Genomic DNA, 26,940 nt, shown 5'->3' with positions numbered 1-26,940 from the left:
TGACCTTTACTTGCCTTTTACCGACTTTCCCTCTCTTCTGAAGAGGCTGAGACGATCGCCTCTTCTCACACGCAATCTTCCGTGCCGTTAACTCCCGGCGCAGGCAATAGTCTGAAATATTACATGCAAAACATTACTTTTAACAATTAAAACTTCATCAGCCTCAAAATAATTAGGCTAGTCTTTATTACACGACGCCGTTTTCTTTAGGAAACTACTTTAAGTTTAATCGCGAAAAAAAAAAAAAAAAAAAAAAAAAAAAACGTTTACGAATTAACATGCAAATCTGTTAATAACCCTCTATTAACACCTAAATCTTCTGTAAATATGACATAAGAAACTCACAGACGTTGTATTAAAGTTATCCCTTCCGTTCAGTAGAAGAGGCCGTTAAGACTATTTCTGAGGAGAAAACCGCGCTAGCGTATTTTCCAATAAAAGCTCTTTTCCGACTTTTTCCGCGTTCCATGATATCTCAAAATACTCCCGGACACACATAATGAATGATGACTTTACATTTTTAATCTTTACTTACCGAGAATCGTCCTTCACTTGCTCCCATCTGCAGACGCTGAGAAAATGGCGGCTTCTCGCACTTTTTTTGACGTAAGGTGAACACGACGTGCCTGCTCTCTCTCGGGTCCGCGTTCCTAACCCAGCACCGCTGGGTTATAAATTAAGACCAGTTTTAACCCAAATTGGGTTAAATTAGCCCAGCGTTCTTACCCAGCTGTCTCAACCCAGCATTTGGGTTGAAAAAACAACGCAGCATTTTAGAGTGTATGAATTTACAGTGTTTCCAGATGTTTTTACACACATTTTGAATTTATGCATACAACTGGATGGAAACATGAATAGGTCTACTGTTAAATTATGTTGAGAATTTGCATTATGCTGATTTAATTTATTTTTCATATTGTTTGCAGTTATATATTAACAAGGTCATAGTCATGTATATTTAATAAAAAAAAAAAAGAATAACACACACAAAAAAATCTAGCTTGTATTGTTGTATTACTTTTGACCCACCCACTGCAAAAGAGATGTGTTAAAAATAACACATGTTGTGTAGAATTTTAACACATGTACTGAGTGTGCTCAGGGACAACTCATGCTGTGTTGAATTTAACATAACAGATGTGTAAGCCATTTTAACAAAAAAATTGTCTCAAGTAATTAAACACTCAAATGTGTTATTTTAACACATTAAGTATTGATAAAATGCAATTAAAATGTCCATTTTAAAACTACTAATTAATGTGTTAATATTAAAACTAAGAATTTGTAATTCTAAAACATTCAAGAAAAACAGACAGATTGCAAGAATATTAGGCATTTAATCAAATGTAAATAAATAATACATTTCATCAACTTTAAATTTCAGCCTACATTCAGAAACCAGCTTGTCAAGTTGAACACTTGAAAACTTTAAAATTGCTATGGTTGACATGCAATCAAACATGAATATACGTTTTCATTTTTGGTTACTGACATGTTCTAACTACATTTTTAGAATAACATTTGTCAATGTAATGTGTGAATGTAATTTGTGGCATTTTCTGTTGGATCTCTCGGTGTATGCTGTAGCTAAATACACATCACTTAAAGAGTTAAATAGTTAAAAATGTGTTCATTTGTGTTCAGGTGAACAAGTCTCACTAAGGGTGAGCAACTGTAACAAAATTACATTTGTGGGTGAACTATATTTTATAATCAGTTAAATCAAATTTTCATTATTATATAACACAAGTGCACTATAGCTACAGCATACAGAGAAAACTGTTAACACACTAACACATGGTAGACCATTAACTGAAACAACAATTATATAGTACACAGTTGAGAGAAACATGTCTCATAACAGGACTGAATTCATCTAAAAATTATATACTTTAGAGTATAAGATAAAACATTTTAAATTAGACAACATATCTACACACCTTAAAATAGTGATGGATGACTGTACCTCTTAAACAGATTGTATTCTATGCATTTTGCAGTAAATTTGTCTCAAAGTAGGTTATTAGAGTACATCACTGAGTTTGAGTTTATTAGTAGATCATGTTATTGATTAAATCTTAAAGGGATAGTTCACTCAAGAATGAAAATTCTATCATCATTTACTTACCCTCATGTTGTCCCATACCTGTATGAGTTTACTTCTCTTTACTTTTTTTTGTTGGTGTGTTCAACAAAAGTAGTAAACTCATATAGGTTTGAAACAACATGAACGTGAGTAATTCATGATGGAATTTTAATTTTTGGGTGAACTATCCCTTTAAAAGGCAAGACAATCTAAAGTCTGACTGTCTGCATTCTAGAGAAATTAAATAATCTTGTACCTTGGGTTTACATACAGTATTTGATTCCCCTGCCTCAGACATGTCTGATGAAATGTGGTCACTGGCTTGAAAGGACACATTGTCCATTGCTGTAGTGGACTGGTGGTCTCAATGAAGATGTTTCATTTAAATATAAAAAAGTTTTTTTATTTTTGACATTATTGCTTATGCATTTTCTTGGGCAGCCATCTTGGCTGCAGATAAGGTCCTGTCCATTTGACAATACATGCACTTCGTGTAGATGCCAATGTAGTGTCTTTATTTTTGTTGATATTGGTTGTATGCACTTTGGACACGTGTACATTCTCAGGAATTACTGTGCGGCCTGAAGTTTTGAAATAAGTTCTGGTACCTTGGCTTTTCTGTTGATCAAATGGTCACATCATTTGTCCACAATTTGTCCACAGTGCATGTCAGGCTCGCATTTGCAGGTATGGCCACTCTGTCGTTTCCCACAATGATTATGTATTGTCGTGTAGCACTCTTCAGATTGCAAATGTAGATGAGTTGTGGTTGGGTCTTTGATGTCTTGGAGTAGCTGCAGAGCAATGCAATGCTGGTTCCAGCCCTGGAGATGAGAAAAAAAAAAAAAAAAAAAGATACATTTTGAAAGTTCAGAGAGCAAAAATAAAGATAAGTACAAATATAAGCTATAATGCGTCATTACAAAAAACAGTTCTTATGAAACATACCTGTACAAAATCAAGTAGGAATGAAATTGCACTTTAAACACTGCAGCAACTCCCGGGAAATGGTGGTAGAAGATGTGTGAGAACAACTAGTGCTGTGTAGCACTTCTCATCTGAAAATTAATAAAAACATATAAGAGGTACAATAAATGTTTTTAAGTATAGGATCAAGGCTGGCTCTTGCTAGTCACTCACAAAGAATGCAAAATCAATGGGGCCATGTTCCTGTGTATGCAAACTCTGAAATATACATTGAAAGCTACTCATCAATGCACCAAAAGTATTAAAAGCATTAAGTAATTGTTAACTAATGAGCCTTATGGTAAAGTGTTCAGTTTTTTTCCCCAGATCATTTTAGGAATCATTAGATTTTACTTACAAATCCACCTCCTTTTCCCTCAACCTGGACCCTTAAAGATAGGAACGTAGTGATGCGCTTTGCCAAATCAAGCTTTTCAGCACTTGATGGTAACTGGGGAGACAGAGAAAAGCAAAATCCTGAAATTGAACTGCAATAACAAAGCTGCCATCAAAAAAAAGACCACAGAGTTAAATTCTGAGTTAAATACTCAATCTTTGGAGTAATTTTAAATTTTACCTACAATCAGTGTTTCTCCACCAGGTCACTGATGCATACTTTGACTCCATTGTAATTATTCCTGTTTTTTTTTTTTTTGTTGTTGTTTTTTTGTGTTCTTCAAGGATCCCTGGTGCTTTCCTTTAAAGTAGAGATGGCAGGCCTCCTTGTTCGTTTTGCACTGGAACATGCTACATTGATAGATACAGGTAGACGAAGGATGTGAATTTTACCTTTGAAATACGATCATGTACAAAATTAAATACCTTCCTCCAGTAAATTAGTGATTTAATTTTGTGCTATTAAAGTGTATCTAAAGTGTAAAGCAACCGATCACATTTGAAAGACAGAGAATCTGTTACCTGTGAGATGAAGTTTAAAAATAAATTAACATTTAATATATGGCACATGTGACAATATACAGTGATGTGGATTTCAGGTAATACTGATCAGCCCTAACATATCACTAGAATAGACTAGGATGCATATACAGCACAAAAACAAAATACCTGGATTTGATTCTGGTCCATGGTCTGGGTCCTGGAGACAAAAAAAGAAGAGAGAAAGGTCATTTACACTGCATACTGGAATGGATTTCCAAATAAATCCCAATCTCTAAATCTCAATCCAAACTTAATCTGACAAAAAATAACTTTGGCTACGCAAACATCATGCACTCCACAAAAATGGTTAGCCTAGTAAAATAATTATAGAAACAGGTCACTCTTTTAGTCGTCTACTCTCAACACTGCAAAACCACCGTCGCGTCCGTTGTAGTCACGGCCGCTGCTCGCCGCCCACTCATATTGAAATTAAATGACCTCTGGCCACTTTCATGCTCTGTGCTGAATGCACAGTAACTAGTAATATGTAATATTCCACATTATATTGTGTATCTAACTTGCATAAGTAAATTTAAATTTGCGGGTTATTTGTCTGGTCCCCTCCATCATCAGATAATAATGACGCATATGCACGACCGAGTTTAACGCAGACTTGTATTGGGTAAAGTCAAACAGTTCCGAGGAATGAAAATACGTACTGTACCTTGAGTTCATAACGAATATATATATATATATATATATATATATTCGGTAATAACGGTAATATGAACGAAACACTCACGCTTTAAAGAGCACATCTTTGCACCCGATGAAGCACAACCTTCACATTAAACTGTAGTGTATACATCTTTTATAAAATGCTCTAACGTTAGTGCAAAAGACAGCTTTTTCGGCATGTTTTCGGCTGTTCCGACAATGCTGCTTAGTGTTCGCCGCCATTTCCCAACAAATCCCAAACGAACTTGGTTTAGATGTTGCAGCACTACATATTTTAAAGGTTATTGTTTTCAAACTAGCGAGCTAATAACTGTGAACATCAAAAATAATAATAATAATAATAAAATATAGCTGCAAGCAGCAATTGCGGGGCCAAGCACAAAAGAGGCATAATGAGGCGCTAAGCATGGCAAGGAGCAACAGACCGACTACAACAATGAGTAATTAAAGCCATTTTAGGATGATATCAGTTGAAATGGCTGAAAAATCATCAATACAACCAATAATAATATAATTTAATGGCTTATCACTTTTCACCAATAGGTGGTGCTGTTTTCAAATTGATGTGATGCGTTCTGTGTGAGGTGACAATGACACACACAAAGTTTGGTGTCATTATGTCAAAGCTTTACAGAGTCATTTTGGCATCATGCCTCAAATTTGTAGTGGCGTTGCGTTGTACAAAAACGGTTTTGTCTATCGACATGAAATCCATAACTTTGAGTCAGCACCTTCTGAAGATGATTTGAACCAAATTTGGTGAAAATCGGACCAATCTGACAACAGTTTTATTACAATAGGCTACTGCAATCAGAAGTTATTAGCTTTTTTGGAAATCTCTTTATTAATGTTTAATGAATGGTGTATTACTTCTGACCAATAGGTGGCGCCGTTACCCAATTTATGTGGCGTGGTTAGTGTGACGTGACAACGGCACATACAAAGTTTGGTGTCAGTATGTCAAAGTTTTGCAGAGATACAGTCTCAGATGTAGTTTGGCATCTTTCCAACAAATTTATTGATGCGCTAAACGAAAACGGTTTCGTATATCGCCACAAAATCCGTAACTTTTGTCAGCAAGGTCTGAAGATGATTTGAGTCAAATTTGGTGAAGATCGGACTAACGGTCTAGGAGGAGTTAGAAAAAATAGGTTTTGTACATTAATCAAAATGGCGAACAGGAAGTTTGGCCAATTTTGGCATAATGGGTATCAGCGTTCTCGGCTTGACCCAAAGACTCTATTGACATCAGTTTCATTACAAAAGGCTAATGTAAGCAGAGGTTATTAGCATTTTTGTACACTTCCTTATAACTTTTGACCACAAGGTGGCGCTGCCCCCAAACTTTTTGAGTACTGTCGGGGCATGGTGCCGAAGACACATACCAAGTTTTATAACAATACGTCAATACGTTCGTAAAATATAGCATTTTTGGAAAAAAATTTAATATGGCCAACACCCAAAATGATTTTTGGCCAAACTATTCAGAAGTTATAAGCAAAAATAGCCATTTTTCATATCTCCTGACCACTATGTGGCGCTGCGCCGAAACACTGCAGGTAGCCTCAAGTCATGCTTGTTATAACACTCACAAAGTTTGGCCTCAATAGCCAAACCGTTGAGGAGATATAGCCACACATCCATTTTTGCGTGCTTTTCATAGAAATTGTTTGTGCGTCATTCGAAAACGGTTTGACTAATCAACTTGAATTCCATAACTTTTTGGCCAGCATGGTCTGAAGATGATCTGAGAAAATTTTGGTGAAAATCAGACAAACCGTCTAGGACGTAGGTTTTACGAACAAAAATTTATAGAAAAAAAACTAAACCTTATGATTTTTTTATTTTTGGACTTCATTCGACCCGGCATGAGCCAAGGATTCAGAGGAAAAAAGAATTTTGATTCTGTGCCGTACGGTTCAAAAGTTATTGGCATACAATTATTGAGATTTTGGACAGGTTTTGGCGCTAGAGAGCGTGAGTTAGAGACTCCAAACTTGCTATGGTTAATGATGAGACTGTCCTCTATGAGTGTGCCAAATTTCACAACTTTCCCGCAAGCGGTTCTATGGGCTGCCATAGACTCAAGAGCGGAAGAAATGGAAGAAGAAGAAGAATAGGAACGGCAACGGATAGAATAGGTGCCATCGCACCTTCGGTGCTTGGCCCCTAAAAAATTACTTACAGATTGATCAGTGTCCGCCAACATCTTGGTTCTTCTCAAGCTACCCAGAGAGAAAGGAGCGCGAGAACAGAGGCTGATGCAATTTAAAATGACGAGGCATGACGTGATTGGCCAAAAAAAAAAAAAAAAAAAAAAGCAAAAATGTAGTCAGACTATTCAGACTATATCAGACTATAACTTTTATCTCTTATTTTTTATTTGTTTTAGGGATTTTTCATGTGCTGTTTATATAAAATGTGATGTATTTTTCTTTCACTGGGTTATAGGACACAGCAAAAATATATCTCTGTATACAACATTATCTTTTTAATTTATGTTTTTCTGAAAAATGGTACTTTCGTCTCCGCTCTCCCCTATGTATTAGAGAGAGACCTCTGGACGGAAAGGAACGAACAACTGTATGCATTAGAACGGTGGGAATTAAAAAAAAAATGAACAAATGAACGATTAAAATTAAGGGGAGAAAAACAAGATCATTACTCGAACTCATTTTTATGCATGTAATAAGAGAAAAGAATGAGCAGCTCCCAGTTCGTTTGAAGCGCGAATATTTGATATTGCTGACACAAACCGGTACAAACTCTTCTTTCAGTTATTAAAGTGCCTTTCCGGAACCCACAGCAAAGCTGCGTTAATATACGGTCAGTCTTGTAAATATTTGTATTTATTGGTTTAATATATGTACATTTACGTATGTTGTCTAAGAAGAGTACAAGTTTAAAGCGTCGTATTTTCTGGTTATTAATATGTATTATAGTTTCGCGGCACTCTGAAGCCTCAAAATACACGCGCTTCCACAGTATTTTGGATATAAAAAATATATTCTTCCATGCGGTACTGAGCTGAACGTATGTGGAGAATGATAAATATACAGTTTGGTATGTATTATTTGAGGCTAGTGCTGCATTAGAGAGAGACCGTTCAAACAGAGCGCGAGATGGAGAGGGACGAACAAATGTATGGATTTAAGCCGCCTTTCCACTATATCTCCGACGAACGACAAGCTACAGACCGGAAGTCATTCATATCCATTGGAGAGCAGTACGGGAGCTGCGTGGAGTTCCGATCATATGCGTTTGCGGAAATTTCGGATCCGATCTGAGCTGCGGATACGTTAAAATACTTTAACTTCTGCGGCTAGACCTTATAGGAAAGCCCGACCGGATATGATGTATTCTATTAAAAACTATGAGCGTAAGGTTAGAATTGCCAATATTTTGATCGCGTTAATTCTTTAAACACTAAAAATGTTGTATGTAATGTAAATGGTGCTTTAGAATAATTATGGCAGAAATTGTTATTTTATAATTATTAAATTATTATTTACGCCCCATAAAGCCTATGTTTGTATTTTGTGGTCATTTGTTTTGTGACATATATTCATACATTGGTTATATTCATTCAAATCATCAATTTTACCAAGGCGAATATGCCGAGGTAACGGTTGCTGCACGACCAGTTTGAAAGTTCGTTGCGACCGCCACTAGGGGGAGAAACGCCACAGTCGTGTCCAAATGTCTTGGGCAGTGGAAAGGCGGATTTTGAACGGCGGAATTACAACAACAACAACAACAACAAAAAGGAATTTATGAACGATTAAAATTAGAGGGAGAAAAAACAAGATTACTATTCTAACTGTCATTTTTATGCATGTTATAAGAGCAGCTCCCTCAGAGTTCGTGTGAACCGCGTTTATTTGATTTTGCAGACACAAACCGGCACCGGTTCTTTCAGTTATTGAAGTGTCTACCGGACACATACATTATAAAACTATAGGTTTTTGAATAACAATAAAGGCGTATATATTGTATAAACAGCCCTGCGATAAGTATCGTCACAAATGTGTAAAATTGTTTACAGTTTTTTTTTCTTTCTTTCTTTCTTTCTTTTTTTTTTTCCTAATTTTCTGTTATTTTGATTGTAAAATAGGGTTTTGGTAATTGAAACGTAAACCTTCAATGACATTTGGCTTTCTCTGTCAAGATTTATTTATTTTTATTTTTAGTGTTGTTTTAACATGTTTCTGTATTTTGCATGTTTGTGATATTCTGGAATGACTGAAGATCAGCACAGAATTCAAGGATCCTGTGGTTGGACCTCAGCAAGTCTTTTTGCAGTTGTATCCATCAGTGCTATGCAGACATGGGAATGACTATCACATTGTAGAGTTTGGACAAAGTTGTAAGCATTTTTTTTTTTTATTAGTGCACATATTAACTGGAGTCTGTGACTGTTAACATTGTAAGACATATTTTAACGTTTGCCTTTAGTTTTTATTAAAGCACACAGGTTCTCAAAATCAGCCACAGAGGCAAAATCAATAAGCATCGGCCAGCAAAAGCTTTAGCATAGAAGCTAAGGCAAATGGGTATGTTTTTGTCAACATTTGATTTGTTTGTGAAATAATTCCCTTCCATCATTTTACTAGTTCTAAGTTGTCACCTGTATTATCATGTTTAATCAGATTGTCCAAGATGCCCTGAAAAAAACAGTCCAGTGATGACGAAGAAAATTAGGATGAGACAGACTTGTACACTTCCATAAGGTAAAACTCAATACTGTTGCCAGGTTTGTTTTTTTGTTTTGATTAAAAGGTTAATTTACTGAAATCAAAGTAGTCATGTACTCACCCTCATGTCATTCCTAACACTTAAAACTTTTGTTCTTCAAAATACAAATGTAATTATACCTTTGAGTGTGGAACAACATGAGGGTCAGTAAATATCAGAATTTTCATTTTGGGTGAACTAACCCTTTAAAGCAGATTTCATCATCAAATGTTACTAGTGCCAGGGTTTTATGCGTTCATCAGTGCATATAGCAAATATCTTTTTCCCCTCTCTTTTCTTTGTTTAATCTAATCTTTGTTTTTGCTGTTTACAGTCCTGGACCTGCACCAGTATTATAGGCCATCTCAGTCAGAGGGAGGACCACCAGCCAGCTGGTATTGAGAAGGATCAAGGGCACGATCACCTTATTCTGTGTGGTCGGACAAGAACCTCATCCCTTCTGACGGAACCAGCTCCTTGAGTGCTATTGAACTCTAAGTCCACTTTGTACTCAACCTGTTGTTTCAGTAGGTCCTTGTCAATGTCTTTATCTTCCTGCTACACTCTACAACATTGATGTTGGTCATACCAGTGAGTTACCAAGAGTAAAGGAATTGCATCCAAAGCATTGACAATCTTTTGACAAAACATTTTTCAGTGCATCATGTATTTAGTTGAGAGTTGATAGTACATCTAACAGCCAGCATTTTGAAGTCCTACATGTCTTTTCATCTGTAGAGTTTACATGGGTGTTATGATGGTGAATTTTTATCTTTCTTTTAAGTGAAATAAAGAAATGGAATAAATCTTTCATTTTTGAAAATAAAGGATCAAACTGATACAACGTGTTTGCTGTTATTGAATGCACACATTATGTATTTTTAGTTAAACTGAATGCAAATTACATGTAATGATACATCAGGATTTGTTTGAACACTATATTAGTGTTGAAATAACTCCCTTGGTGTTAAAGCTATTGACAATCCTAATGTAATTTCAACACTAACGGTGTAAATGAGGGGGGAGAACACAATAATAGTGTTATTAATTAACACTTACAGTGTGAATTCAACACTCAATTTTGCTGTCTAGTCTCACACAGCCCTAATGGCTACAATGTCAGATAAACAATGGAAGAACTAAGAGTTCACACCATCCAAATGAACCAAACTCTAACATCAACCTAACCTGGTGCATACCAAAAGTGCTAGTGTTGAAACACCCTTATGTTCTGGAAATTAAAGTATTTATTGCAGTTGATCTGATACTCCCAGCCATGCTCATGTAACTTACGCTTTTAATGTATTTTATTGTATTTTATTTTTTTTTTTACTTTGCCTCATTTATTTATTTTTTTATTGCCAACAAATATACTATTTACAGGTGATAAATCAAATACTAAAGGTCAACAGAGCATACATGACAGCCAACATGATTTGTGTGGGTGTGTGTATGTGTGTGTAAGTGGTGTAGAACATGTAGAAAGGTACAACATACATAACAATAATAGAAAACAATAATAATGATGATGACAATAATAATAACAATAATGGTGATAACAATAGTATTAATAGTGACAAAAATTGGAGAATGGAGGGTTTGGATAGTATTCATAATAAAAAATAGTAGAAGCCATAATGCTAATAAACTCAATTCAACGTAAATGAGTGGATAGTTGGAGGGTGAGGAAGATGACAAATGGCAGTAGTAATAATAATAACAATAATAATAATAATAATAATAATAATAATAATTAGTAGCAATAATAACATTTAAAATAAACTAATTTAATCAGGAACGAGGGGAGGTTTGAGGATCAAGAAGAGGATGACAATAATAATAATAATAATAATAATAATAATAATAATAAAAATAGTATTTTTAATTTTTATTAGTAGTATTAATAAAAACAACCCCAACAACAATAGTAATAACAACAATAGTAATAATGATAAATAATAATAAAGCTATAATAAACAGTAAGATATTATAGCGCTGCCTGTGTCATCGTCTGTGTACTCCAACTCAAAAAGGTAGAGTATGGCGAAAAACTTCAGAAATTTAAGACTTGTTTTACCTTGTTGTTTGTAAATGGTGTTTGACTTACTTGCACTTTCTTAGTCTTTGCGCATTCGCTTTATAAACACTGGGTCTGTGATTCAATAGTACATAGCGCCGTGGACACGCATCCCAGAGCCTGTGCTACACCAGCTTTTGTGCATAAAAAGTATACAAATTTTTATTTTCCAAAAAAATGGCTGATCGTTTCGCCAGATAAGAGCCTTCTTCCTGGCTGGGATCATTTAGAGCCTTTTGAAGCTGCATTTAAACTGCATTTCGGGAGTTCAAAATCGGGGCACCAATGAAGTCCATTATATGGAGAAAAATCCTGAAATGCTTTCCTCAAAAACTATAATTTCTTCACGACTGAAGACAGAAAGACATGAACATCTTGGATGACAAGAGGGTGAGTAAATTATTTGTGAATTGTTGTTCTGGAAGTGGACTTCTCCTTTGATTACTGACTATAGTTTTTAGTTAGAAAGTTTAATTTGATCAAATCAAATTATACACAAGAATATGTTCTGAAGCTTTTCTCTTCTTATTTTTTTAGATACTTTATTGGAATAAATCCAGAAAAAGAATCAAAGCTGCATGGAGAAAAGAGGTGAAGAAGAGATGATGAGTCATCAATCCAGAAGTATCTCATCCTTAACTCAACCTTATGCTGTATCAAACCAGTAGGACTTTCTCTTAGAGGACAAATTAAGATAATGTCATAGAGAAATGTTTGCCCATACAATGGAAGACAAATGGGAACCAAACATTTGAGCTACAAAAGTAACATAAAGGTAACATTAGCTGGTGTTCACTGAAGCCTGATTTGAGAGTACATTTGTATTTTATGAACAAATAAAGACCAGACCAGACCAGAAGCAGCAATATTTAGGGTCCAAACAATAGGATTTATTTGTGCTTTTCACCACACATTGTTTCAAAGTAACTTTACAAAGAAGAGTGCTTTATAACCCCCCTGTAAGTGAAGGCAGCAGATGCAAAAAAGAGTGTTGACTAATATATATTAAACCACAAATATTACTTTATGCCAGCTGTTCAAAAACATCCCCACTTTGTTTCTGGATGTGAAAATATACCATTCGTCAGTAAGGGTCTTGTGCTGATGTCTGTTCTCTCCTCTCCTGTTCAGTATTTCTCGATCTGATGTCATAAACCAGCACAGCAACAGTAGCCACGACCACCAGAGCAGAGACAGCCAATCGGATCACAGCTTCAGTATAACCACAACAGTAGATGCTGTCTTCTCAAGCCAAAAATAAATAAATAAATATTACTTTAAATAAGTTGTTAAGTGAGGTTAATTTTTTGCATTTTTACTGGAATTTATGGTAACGTTATTTTACGGTCTCTTAACTAGCTGCTTATTTGCATGCGTATTGCTAGAATATTATTCTTTTATTAGTACATATTAATGCCTTATTCTACATGACCATATTCTACATCCATAATCCTACCCAATACCTAAACTTAACAACTACCCTACTAATTATTAATAAGCAGCAAATTAGGAATTTATTAAGGTACTTTTAATTGAGTTGTAGTTCTAAAGTGTTACCGAATTTTTTTTTTTTTGTTTTGTTTTTTTTGCAAAAAAACTACATTAATCGAAAATAAAGACACAATCTGTGCAGATGAAGAAGATTGGATTAAAATCCAGTATAAGTTTAGACAGACTGCAAAAACAAACCACCAAATCTGTAATAATGTCTCTTATTAGAAAAAGAGACAAAATAACAGTCATTATCACAAAGTCTACATTGGTTAGTAATAAAATAAATAAATAAACACTTATATCACCACTCATGTACCTGAACATGGCTGACAGAGTTCAGTGTTAAGATATTCAGTCCAGTTGGTGAATGAATAAGCCACCACACAGCTGTAGGAATCATCCAGACACTCAATCTCCAGAGGTAGAGAGAGACTGATGCTGAGATCAGACACACTGATGCTGGACAATAAACTGTTTCCTTTGTACCAGGAGAGACTCACATCACTCACATTCACCACTGAACACAAAAATGAACAGTTCTGTTGTGATGATGATGATGATGATGACGATGAAAGATTTTGAACTGATGCAGAAGTGATGACAGGAACAGGCAGACGAGCTGACAGCATGACAGAATAAACAAAAATAAGCAAAACAAAAAAGCATTTTCTGTGTGAGAGTTTATCATGATATTAGTCAGTCAATCATAAATTTGTAAACAAACAAACAAACAAACAAAAACTACAAATGAACATTGTGCAGTTACCTCCAAGAGCCCCCTCCCACCCTTTTTTATTTATTTATTTATTTTTTTACCATTCCCGTTCTTTCCCTTAGCTGTGCATTCACAGTAATAGAAAGTGAAAGTCGAGATTACCATGGATATACAAACCATTCTCACTCCACGCCAAATTCCTCTGAAACACCTATGTTAAAAATCATTTGTACAGCAGTTGTGAATATGAATGCGTTTTTGTTGTTGTTGTTGTTGTTGTCTTATTTTATTTATTTATTTTTTTTCCACAAATACTAACGCGACAGTCACCGACCCGGACAGTGTTTACTGTCCCCACCCGCAGCAGTAGCAGCTGGAGGAGTTGAAGAAGAAAAAGGACTGGATTAATACTAAGGTTGTGCACGACCAAAGATTTTTTTAGTCGACTAATAGTAGTAGTAGTAATTAATTAAATACTAAACCATAATGTACCTTTAATATTTAGGCTATACCTAGCCTATTCTATTCTGCCTTCAGTGTTACAAAGATGAAGCTGACGATCCTGACTCACCATCTCCTCACTGGACACACCTTCAGAGAGAAATGCACCTTTACGGATTACAATGAAAGAGGTTTTTGTTTGCGAACTATTGAATTATTTTTCAAGTCATTTAAAGCTTTTTATACATATATTTATCATGTCTGTGAGGCAAATATTCGCTGAGTTTCAGTTCATTTTTGTGAGAAAACGACAGAAAACGCATCTTGTTTATTTTATTTTATTTTATTTTACAAAAGCAACATTTTGTTAAACGCTTAGATAAACACATAACAGCGCACTTTTATCTAGGTTAAACGTTTAAACTAATATTGTAATATGACTGAAGTGTTTCATATCTATAGATTTTTTAGGCAGTTTTATAGAATTAAAGACTAACACATTTTTTTCTGATATAATTTTTCTCACTACAAGTCTAATATTAGCTACACAAAATCAACAATGAGTAAAAATTAAGGCATATTAAACACACATCTTTAATTAACTGTCAAATATATATACAGTATTGCCAAAAATATTGGGACACCTCCTTCTAAAGAACAGGTTTGACTAGCCTACTTTCCCATGAGTACAAATCTTAATGTTAAAGCATCTATTGATATCCCGGGGAATTGTGTGCTTCTAATTTTATAGCAACAATTTGGACAGGATCCTTTTTATTCTAACATGACAATGCTGAGTATAAGGCAAGGTTTCAAAAAGAAATGACTGATTCAGTCAGTGTGGAAGAACTTGACTGGTCTACAAAAAGCAAAGTCCTAATCTCAGCTGAACACCTCTAGTGTGACTTTAAATGCAGACCTTGCGCCAAAACTCATCACCAAACACCAATGACTTGTGCATATGGGTACAGTAATTTTAGACACATCCAAAACTGCTACAACAGAGACTATTTTACATACATGAATTATGTTTCCATCATTGTTGCCACAGTTTTGGACAACAAGCTTACTCCTAACTCCTGATTTTTTTTTAATGCAAACAGTCACAAGAGTTTCATTTATATTACACTGTTTACACATTTAACCCAATCCCTGCCCCTAAACCTAACCATTTGTTAACAAAACACAAGATATAACAGGCAGATACAACTATATTCATAATTTATTCAAAAAGTATCAATATTCCAAGGGTTCCGAAGCAAAACGATTGATTTGTGAGAAGAATAGACGCGATCGGCATCTCCGTACGTCTGTCCGTCTGTGCGCAAATTCAAAAAATGCTGCCAGAAGAAGCAAGCCTTGGTTGTGAAATGCTATTGGTTCTTGGGTGTCTCGTGAACGATTGCGTCATGGTGTAGTGAAATACCATTGGCTCTTATGTGTCTCATGACCGTAAACGGAGCAGGATCATTTTCAGTGATTAAAACCTTCTGTTATTCGCATAAAGATATCGTATGGCTTCAGAAGACTCGGAATGCAAAAGGACTTGTTTGTAATGCTTTTATACTGCTTGTTTATGGTCAGTTTTTATTGCAATAAATACCTGTGACTGTACTTACATTTGCCTGTTGAGTGTTTTATATTGTTTTACAAATGCATGCAAGCCATTAAATTAAGACAAAAAATGAAGACAATGGAGGACCCTGCACATCAAAAAATGACACTAAAGGGGTACCCTGAGCATCAAAAACTGACGCCAAGGGGTCCTGACCAATCGGCAATATATGACAAGTTGGAAGTGAGAATGTATTGTTTTGAAACTGTATTTTCTGTTCTAAAGAAGTATGTATGACTTGTACATACACTATATGGACAAAAGTATTGGTGTTTGGCGAGTTTTTGGCTCAAGGTCTGCAAGTCACACCAGAGGTCACACCTTTAAAGTCACACCTTCCACACTGACTAAATCAATCATTTCTTTGCACAGGCATTTTCATGTTAAAAAAAAGAAAAGGGTCCTATCCAAACTGTTGTTATAACATTAGATCACACAATTCCCTAGAATACAATTAGCTATATGCTTTAACATTAAGATTTGTATTCATGGAAATTACTAAAGTAGTCAAACCCATTTATTAGAAAAGTGTCCCAATACTTTTGCCAGTATAGTGTATTTAATGCATCACATTAATAAAAATGACAAATTTGATAATTTCAAAGTTTTGGGGCATGAAAAGAGCACAAAACCTGATTGGACCAAATAAAAAAAATATATATCTGTAATATACACATTATAGCCTACTTTCACATTTGAAGGAGGTCTTTTGTAGACATTCAGAAAACTGTATTAAGCGTGTAACTTTTGACAGTTTAAAAAAAAAAAAAAAAAAATCAACCAGAATCTCTATGCCATTTTCCCCCATTTAGAATAATCAATTTAGGCAAAAGAAAAAAAATTATGGTGGGCAAAGCATTTCTAACTGTTTTTAATTTCTTTCTTTCTTTCTGGCATGCATTATTTTAACTACAACCTAGGGAAGATGGACAGTAATAATTATAATTGTATGTACACCTGAAAATTATGCAAATATGCAAATTTGTCTATATTTGTGCACTAGAAACTACTTCTCTCACCAAAACAAATTCTTTGTATATGCAAACATACTTGGCAATAAATCTCTTTCTTGTTCTGCTAAATAGTACTTTTTCTTATACCCTTCACACAAAGAAAGAAGCTCAAAGAGTGGTTCAAATAAATATGATTTTAAACAGGATGGAACAGTGGTTCTATAAGAGGTTTGGAGCCATTCATATACACAGGGCCCAATAGTAATAGGAGTAGGGAGGAAAGACAAAAAGCCTTGTCTAAGAGGCCTTGTATAGACCCATATATTCCAGCATAAATAAACATTTGTTTTCATTGTTGTTGGGTTTTCTGTACCAAACTGGATGGTGCAACGTTTAAGCCCAGGGCCCTCCTTAATCCAATAATTAAAGCATTTTATTGAAAGTTTAAAGGTGGTGGGATTATTCAAGAGATTTCAGGAAGATAAAAGGATGATCACTGCAATAAGATCATTGTTACTTGATCAAGTTACTTACAATAGACAGTAACAATGAAGTTCTTGACTTGGACCTTTGGCCCTGCCGTAATTCTTGCTTCATAAAATCCAGAGTCTGTGGTTGTGGTGTTTGTGATGGTCAGAGATCCTGTCTGTTTGTCCAGCTGCAGTCTGCCTTTAAATCGGTCATCAATATCACTAGGATATGAGATCTGATCGGCATCTAAAAGGACTATGAATATACCTTGTTCTCCAAACCTCCATATTATCTCTTTTACAGTATCTACATCAGTTTGTAGAGTGATAGGTTTTCCCTCCACCACTGACACTGGCTGCACTGCATCTGTATCAACACCAAACACACCTGAGGAACAAAAAGAAACAGTTACTTGACAGCTAAATGAACTTTGTAACTACAGAACAGAATCTCTATTGCCATCTGTGGGTAAAACATAAAATAATAATAATAAAAAAAAAAAAAAAATAATAATAAAAAACATTCATTATAGCACTCTTCAGTGCCCATATGAAATATATTAGTTGGAGCTTTTTCTGTGACAAATATGCAGTTCCCCTTGATTAGTCACCTCAGGTGTTTCTTGTTATCTTGTTACCACACTGTGTCTTAAATTTTGTGATCATTAAATTCCTGCAAATAGAGCTACTGAATATCACTAGTTTATTCTAAGTTGTAAGGTAACTGTATTAGGTTACTTTATAATGTGTGATGGATTTTTTTATTAATAAATATTTTCTCATTTGTTTTTTTCAATGTGTGCCTTATGTTAAGTATGTGTTTCTTCAGTTAACAGATATTTTGTCAGAGGAAGCACATTCTACTGAATTAAATCAGTCACACGCTGGTTAACATTTTACCAACCAATTCTTTACTTCTCTGGCATGAGTTCACTAACAACATAAACAAACTTCCCATCATGCCTCCTACTCCATCGTTTTAAAGCAGGGGTGCTCAACCCTGGTCCTGGAGATCGACTTTCCTGCAGAGTTCAGCTTAAACCCTGACCAAACACACCTGAACCAGCTAATTAGGATCTCAAGGAGCACTTGATAATTACAGACAGGTGTGTTTTATTAGGGTTGGAACTAAACTCTGCAGGAAAGTCGATCTCCAGGAACAGGGTTGGGCACCCCTGTCTTAAAGACACAGATGTAATTATAGTACATGACATCCCCCCAAAGTTGGATAGAGGCCATCCATTTAAGCTTTTAAACTTGCTTTAAAATTATCAAACCTTGAACATCTAAACAGCACTTTATTTTCACCAGTTCAAGAATTCAACCAAATTAACAGACTTTGTTAATTCAAAAATGAACAAAGTCTGTTAATTTTTTGGGGGTAGTTTCCGTTCCCTTTTGGGCTTCACATATGTGGCATCTTGCTGACACTCTGGACATAGACACAGGTCTGTCTAACCCAGAAAGTGCTTATAACAGTAGAACTAACAGTCATATGACTAACCAATTATCAGATAAGTACAACCAATTAGAGTGAAGAAGACTTGGTGTTCTTCTTCTTCTTCTTCTTCCGCTCTTGAGTCTATGGCAGCCCATAGAACTGTTTGCAGGAAAGTTGTGAAATTTGGCACACTGATAGAGGACAGTCTCAACATTAACCACAGCAAGTTTGGAGTCTCTAACTCAAACTCTCTAGTGCCACCACTTGTCCAAAATTTCAATTATTTTATGCTAATAACATTTTAACCGTAAGGCACAGAAGGAAAATTATTTTTTTCCTCTGAATACTTGGCTCCGAGTCGAATGAAGTCCAAATTTCAAATATATTTTACGAACGCATTGACGTATCATTAAGAAACTCTGTATGTGTCTTCGGCACCATGCCCTGACAGTACTCAAAATGTTTGGTGGCAGCGCCACCTTTTGGTCAAAAGTTATAAAGAACTGCTTACGTTAGCCTATTGTAATAAACGTGATGTCAATAGATTCCTTGGGTCAAGCCGAGAACACTGATACCCATTATGCCAATATTGGCCAAACTTCCTGTCCACCATTTTGTTTAATGTTCAAAACCTACTTTTACGAACTCCTCCTACTCCTAAAACAGTTAGTCCGATTTTCACCAAATTTGACTCAGATCATCTTCAGACCTTGCTAGCAAAAAGTTATGGATTTCGTGTCGATATACGAAACGGTTTCCGTTTAGCACATCAACAAATTTGCTGGAAAGATGCCAAACTACATCTGAGGCTGTATCCCTGCAAAGCCTTGACATATTGACACCAAATCTTATATGTGCCATTGTCAACTCACACTGACCACGCCACATCAATTTCATAACAGCGCCACCTATTGGTCAGAAGTAATACACCATTCATTAAACATTAATAATGAAATTTTGAAAAATGCTAATAACTTCTGATTGCATTAACCTATTGTAATGAAACTGGTCTCAAAATATTCCTTGCGTCATGCCGACAACATACATACCAATCATTCCACAGTTGGCCAAACTTCCTGTCCGCCTTTTTGATTAATGTACAAAACCTACTTTTTCGAACTCCTCCTAAACCGTTGGTCTGATTTTCACCAAATTTGACTCAAATCATCTTCAGACAGTCCAGACAAAAAGTTATGGATTTCGTGTCGATAGACAAAACTGTTTTCGTACAGCGCCACCACAGGCTTAAGTCCAAAATGACTCTGAGGCTGTATCTCTGTAAAGCTTTGACATAATGACACCAAACTTTTTGTGTGTCATTGTCACCTCACACAGAACACGCCACATGAAAATGGTTATTTTTGCTTATAACTTCTGAACGGTTCGGCCAAAAATCACAAAACTGGTCTCTTTAGATTCGGTGCATCATGCCGAGTCGAACCCATGTCAGCAATTTTGGGTGTCGGCCATATTGAATTTTGTCAAAAAATTATATATTTTACGAACGCATTGACGTATCATTACGAAACTTGTGTTTTCGGCACGTAGCCCTGACAGTACTCAAAATTTGCCGGAAAGATGCCAAACTGCATCCGATTTCAAGTCAATAGACAAAACTGTTTCATACAGCGACACTACATATTTGAGGCATGATGCCAAAATGACTCTGAGGCTGTATCTCTGTAAAGCTTTGACATAATGACACCAAACTTTGTGTGTCATTGTCACCTCACACAGAACGCATCACATCAATTTGAAAACAGCACCAACTATAGGTCAAAAGTGATAAGCCATTAAATTATTTTTTTATTGGTTGTATTTATGATTTTTCAGCCATTTCAACTGATATCATCCTAAAATGGCTTTAATTACTCATTGATGTAGTCGGTATGTCACTCCTTGCAACGCTTAGCTCCTCATTCTGTCTCTTTTGTGCTTGGTCCCGCAATTGCTGCTTGCAGCTATGTTTATTATTGTTATTGTTATTGGCTTGACATTTGGATCATTGTACATCTTTTTGCAAGCTTTTTGGCTAACTGGGATGCTTTTTCTGGTCCCCTAAATAGAATTACTTTTGTGTTTTATGCTGTGCTGTTTTATGCTCAAACATACTGTGTTTAAATAATAATAAATGAAAGATTGCAAATAAAAAGTCTCTCTCTCTCTCTCTCTCTCTCTATATATATATTAAAGACTTGACAAGTATTTTTAAAGGACTATTTAGTAAATGAAAAAGAAAACTTATTTCGTTATTTCAAAATAACAACTAGGTATTTCGAGATATTAAGTCGTTATTATGAGGCGCCACGTAGGATTTAAATCAAACTTCGCTTATCAATACATACATAAAACACGTGCATATACACCTAGAAATCACTTGCATATACATGTATACTATTGGATGTTCTATATATATATATATATATATATATATATAAGTAAAACCATAGTTAATTTTCCTAAGAGATGGTAATAGGGTGCAGAGCATATAAACAACAACAACGAGGACTACTGACAATCTTTGAAAGCTGCATCTAGCTGCACGCACTTTACAGTGTTCTTAAGGATATCATTAGAGAACAAGTTCTTCACAACACAACCTCACTCTCTGCCACAGTGGGTGTGGCCAAACTATTGCGCCAAGCGAGAGTGACCAACTGAAACTGGCCTTTCATTCTGCTGCATAGTTATCACCCACTGAAATGCAGCATCACAGAAGCAAAACTTTTTTTACACCCGCAAAAACAAAACAAACTAACAAAAAAACAAAACAAAACAAACAAAAAAAAAAAAAAAAAAAAAAAAAAAAAAAAAAAAACAATGCAGAACAGAGATCATAATGCATCGTGCGTAATGAAAATTGTGGGACCTAAATAAAGGAAAGCAATGCAAAGAGTTTTGTTATCATTAAATTATCTTTGTAATAACAAATCGTAGCAAGAATTTTTATTTGTCATCTTTTATTTTTACAGTAGGTATAATTAGTTTTGCTCTAAAACGGTGAATGTCCACTACAACAGCAAAACTCGGCTCAGTCAGTGCAGTGCTTTGGAATAAATTGAAAACTTTCGCTCAGCTCCGCACCAGTGGACACCGTCAAGCTGCTGGTGTTTTAAAATATGTCACGCTCCCGTTAATAAATACTCTTGTGCTGACAAATTCATATCTGCACAATTTTTGAAAGACTTTGATACGAGTAATTGATTGTGATGAGATGAAACGTTTTGAGTGAATAACAGCAAATACAAATCGTGAGAAATTTAAATGGTATAATTAGCTACTGTGCTACAAGTGCCACAAAAAGAAGCCATATAAATTGCCAACTTACCAACAAGACGCAACAAGTAGAAAAAGAGAAAAACAAACAAACGAATCATTTTCTTCAAGTTCCAGTAATAGGAGTTGGGGGGGTGGGAGGGAGATGTATTGATGCGCAAACGAATCCAGTGAGCTTTGTAAATGATGTACACAGAGAAGAGTTCTCTACAGTGAAGTGTGATTTTGTGAAGGACGGCAGTGAGCGCCGCCCTTATCTGCTAGTTAACACATTTGTATGCCAAAGCTGACATAATTATAAATAAATAAATAAATGTACGAAGAAATGTAAAAAAGGCAAATATAAATAATTTTAAAGAAATACATGAAGAAATAGGAGAGAAAAAAAAGAAAGAAAGAGTAATACACCCAAGAACACTGTATCAACTCCAACGAGATTCACAACAAATAGGTTAGACTTAATTCGTATGAATCGTAATTAAATTAATGAATCGTAATTCATTTTTATTTTTTTTTCCCAGAAAGCTTATATATATAGAATTATATATTCTAATTATTTATGTAAGTTTATTATTATTTGGTGATTTTATTTTATGTACCTTAAAATTTGATTTTTTTTCATGAAAATGAGTATATTTGTGTACATTTTCTTCACCAAAAAACAAAGAAAGACCCAATTTTAGTCCATTAACAATGTACAGTTCCCTATCGATCAGGAACTGGGTCACTGAGTCTCTCAGATGCCATCTAGTGGGTGAAAATGACATTACATTGCATTTTATGGAGGGGCCTATAGAATCCTATGGGGATTCTTAAAGGCACAATATGTAAGTTTTCGCCGCTAGAGGTCGCATTTTCAAAACAATAACAGAGGCGAAGCTCGGTGACGCAATGACGGAGCATGGAACGTTGGGAGATGTCGTTTTCACAAATCATGCTCACGGATGAGGTAAATGTATTACTTTTTTATGAACTTACCTGTACATTTAATAACAGTATTTTATGTCATCGTAATGAATTATCTGCAAAGAACATGAAATTTGATTCAATATTAGCCTTTTATTGATATGTGACTATTTGTCATGATTTGGCGGGTTAATGATGCGCATTTTTACGTGTGTAAAACAGTCGTTCTAAAAGTAAATTTGAACGAACCCACCGTATTTGCAAGTATGGCTAAATGTTTTTGTGCAGCACATACTGCATTTAATTACATTACCATAGGTTTGCTCACCAGACTTGATAAAAATTAGGGATGCACCGAATTTAGGTATGCACCAGAGTCTGCTCAAATAAGGCACCTATAGGAAGTTTCTATGTAGTATACTTATTCCTGTTTGCAGTAGCACTACTGTGCTATGCTGTAGTAGAGCTGTACTGGCCAACACTGGTAAAATGACCTTACCCTCTCATCCACTGATCTGCTCCCGCTATGCTCTGCTCACATGCACTGATAATAATAGCTTTGTAGGACTATACATTGTTTGGATAATTAGTTTAAAAGTTATATCTGATTCTGTTGCCATAGTATTCATAAGCAGAAACCGAGGATAGCGCGGATATTGCGTCATTGATAGGCGACAATGACCAGGGACAAGTCATTATTTAAAACTGGAATTTCTCTGGATTTACAAGTCCTTGAGAACTTTTGAGATAACACAAGTACACAACTGCATGAAATATATAACACTGTGCAAGTGGACATTTTATTACAAAAATCTTACATATTGTGCCTTTAAGTGAGGCAAAAAAGTGAAACCATCAAACCTGTTTTGTTTTTTTTTTTGTTTTTTTTCAAAAATTCCATTCATTCCTATGGACGGGTCAAAATGACCTACAAGGGGCGCTTTGGTAAGGTGTTTTTATTATTGTTTTTATTACACCCACATAAAATCCTCAGATCAACTAAATTTTTGTGTGTGTTCCATGCTCAAGTGTGATGAAATTCAATTTTAAAAAATTATTTTCCGGCGCCGGGTCAAAATTGGTTACTTTTTTGGTTACACCCCCTAAAAACTCCTCAAATATTTTTTGATTTTTGATTTTATTATTATTTTTTTTTGTGTGTGTGTGTGTATTCCTGGCTCAATTGTGCAAAAAGTAGCTAAGTCTTGTACCAAAATGATCAACGCTTGATTTTTTAAAAAACCTTAAAAAAATCAGTTGTCGGGTCAAAACGACCCGAGGGACAGATGAGGGTTAAACATTATTCCTCTATAGGAAAATATAAAACAGAAAATGCATCAATAGATATAGTAACAACAAAACAACAAACAAACAAAAAAAGTAATACAAAAATAAGTAACCATTTACTAATAACTCACAGTATCATTTTGTTTTCCTCAAAAAGATTCTTAACAAATTGATTAGACATAGTCTGAATGAGCCTATTTAACGGCTTTACAAGTCTGCCATGTCTAGTACGAAAACCCTCACTTTAAGCAGGTCTTTTAACTAATAACTCCGTCTTTTCAAAGGTAGATGGTTGTACAGTAGGGGAAGGCTCATTAACCAGGCTTTCGTCGTGAACTGCCTTAACTACAGTGTCACACTCTGTACTCAAATTGACACCTGATGCAGAATCATCAGAATTTCTGATTCCCTGAGTCACACCCATGTTCGTCACAGTTCACATGGAAGTCAACATCAGCAAGAGTAACATCACAGTCACTGGTAGCAAATGTTACGATCTCTCCTTCAACTTCTACACCATCGCTTGCCAGAGCAGTTTCTTCACACATCACATTCTCCTCATCCAATTCATCGCTGTTTGCTACAGGACCGCCAGTGCTCAGCACAGAGGTCAGCAACCCACTGAGTAGTCCTTTCTTGTGCAAGATGCTCAAAACGTTCTCAAGTTCATCACCACTCAAACTGGTTAAATGTTCCTCGACAGCGTCTGCATCAGGTAATGGCAGAAAGTTAACTGGCATAATCAGATGCCTATGAACTGTTTTAACAACACCAGAAGGGCTTCTGAGTTTGTATGTGTTTAACAAGGAATGTGTGTCGATCACTACATAAACTGTACTCTCCCAACGATCTGCCAGTTTCTTTTTACCTCTTTCACCTTTGTTGGCCAATAAAATTCTTTGAGCAATGTCAACTGGCTGTCCCTTACTCCTTTTGTTATACATTTCTGCTTGTTTATGATGTTGTTTTTCTGAATGTGACTGTGCAAGTTTCATAGCTTCACAAAGGTCACGCTTGAGTGACTGCACATACTTGTTAATGTCAACCGTTTCTCCATTCAAACATAAGGGCAAGTATTTATCAAGCTTCTCAAAGTGCCATTTTAGTCTTAAGTGCTGAGAATTCATGAAATTTACTCATACTTTCAAACTTAAGTATAAAAGCAAGTTATCAAATTTCTTAAAGGTAAGAATCACTTTTACTCTCCCAGTTATCTAAGACAGCTCGAGAGGTCTCAAGTGGTTAGGAGTTGCCAGTAGGGGCTTGTGATGGCACTGAGAAGACAGAGATGTGCGCAAATCTTTCAGAAGAGGAGGATGTTTTTTTAAATGTTTGACGATGAGCAGTTGATCAAATGGTTACATTTCCTCAGTTATTCAAAACGAACATTACATTACCAAAAAACATCATAATCGACTTCAGTCTAGCACGAGTAAAAAACACTCCCTTTATCATCAGCTATCTGCACTGTATGATTAATAAATCTCTTACCCTTTATTTACACTGCACACGTCTGCGGCGCATCTTTGTGGACATTCACCAACGCCATGGCGGCAGTTTCTCAAGTGACTCTGCACTGCATCAGTAAAGATAGGCGCCTATATTTTTGACGGATAATAATAATAATAATAATAATAATAATAATAATAATGATGATGATGATGATGATGATGATAATAATAATAATAATAATGATAATTGTCTTGCTGTCGTCAAAGGCATCAGCAACAAGCAATATCTCTGACTATCGTCGATACACAATACTATCGTCTGCCACAAATACTATCGTCTGCACAACTCTAAATTGAAGGTTGTGAAGACGCTTCATTTCGTTGCCATAATATATTTTCTTAAAAATTCTTTACTGTCAAATGTGTGTTGAATGTAAACTCCTAAACTCTGGAATTTAACCATTCAATGTAAATTTATCTGAGAATATTCTTAAATAGTCTATTCAGTGATTGGTCCATGTGTATTTCATCATCCAAAATCCCGTTTATGGCACAGCAAAGTGTTGTAAATTATCTCTAAGATAACTTAAGATTTAGTCTTACACTTCGCCATCTGACTTTAGATCTGGGGGGCAGCGCACGGATCATGTTATCAAGAGTGCGGTTCATTCTTTCCACCTGACCATTGCCCATTGGGTGGTATGGTGTGGTGTGAGTTTTGCCAATACCAGCCAACTGACACAGCTCCACAATCAACAAACTCTCAAAATTGGCACCCTGGTCAGAGTGAATGCTAAGAGGAAAACCATACACGTGTAACGGTCGGCTACTTTCAGCTCCCAAAATATTAAAAGCACAGAGATTCAAAACCTAGGCTCTAGGAGGCAGTAATAGTGAGTCACAACAACAACACCTGGGTAAAGTTTAACAACTGCACAATTTCATTGCACCATTCCTTTTAGAATATTAAACGTGCAATTAAACTAAGTACAAGGAAAATACAACTATAGTAGATAATAGTAAATAAACAAAAATATATAAAAAATGGGCCCAAGAAAAAAACAGGAAACAATAGTCTTTTCTTCAGTAACTACCCGGGTAGTAAATGTGATCAAAAGTTCTTATCTGATCCTTTTGTAGGGTTCACTCAGGAAAAGTTCAGTGGCTCCGCGGAGACGAAAGATTCTTGAAAGATCCGAAGAGGCCGAACATATGGAACTTCACTGCTCGCAATAGTTCTTCTCTGAGGTTTCACTGGCTCGCCATCTTTGATCCGACTATCTCCTGACGTCGAAGATGACAGGAAACAGGAAAGGAAAAAAAACAATCTGCGCATACAGATTGTAATCAATTTTAAACACTGAACTCTTACTACATCATATGACCTCTTTTGACAAATCTGCATCTATTA

The 26,940-nt window shown here is 35.5% G+C and overlaps 1 protein-coding gene and 1 long non-coding RNA gene across 2 annotated transcripts; both read right to left on the bottom strand.

Annotated features, from left to right (window-relative positions):
• Window positions 1-3,711: 3,711 nt before the first annotated feature.
• LOC127160968 (uncharacterized) lies at window positions 3,712-6,919 on the bottom strand. The gene is made up of 3 exons (XR_007826901.1): window positions 6,855-6,919; window positions 4,118-4,141; window positions 3,712-3,799 (listed from the first exon to the last, which is right to left on the bottom strand). It is a non-coding gene; the product is annotated as an uncharacterized LOC127160968 (long non-coding RNA).
• Window positions 6,920-12,564: 5,645 nt separating this feature from the next.
• Window positions 12,565-24,818, bottom strand: LOC127160967 (SLAM family member 9-like). Its single transcript, XM_051103614.1, has 4 exons — window positions 24,512-24,818; window positions 17,233-17,556; window positions 13,291-13,593; window positions 12,565-12,722 (listed from the first exon to the last, which is right to left on the bottom strand). Exons 1-4 carry the CDS (start codon window positions 24,816-24,818, stop codon window positions 12,565-12,567), a joined length of 1,092 nt encoding a protein of 363 aa, XP_050959571.1.
• Window positions 24,819-26,940: the final 2,122 nt, after the last annotated feature.

This window comes from Labeo rohita, unplaced genomic scaffold (genome assembly GCF_022985175.1).
Source record: "Labeo rohita strain BAU-BD-2019 unplaced genomic scaffold, IGBB_LRoh.1.0 scaffold_510, whole genome shotgun sequence".
NCBI lineage: Eukaryota > Metazoa > Chordata > Actinopteri > Cypriniformes > Cyprinidae > Labeo > Labeo rohita.
Note: the sequence above shows the minus strand (reverse complement) of the source record. Positions and strands in the feature narration are given on the sequence as shown.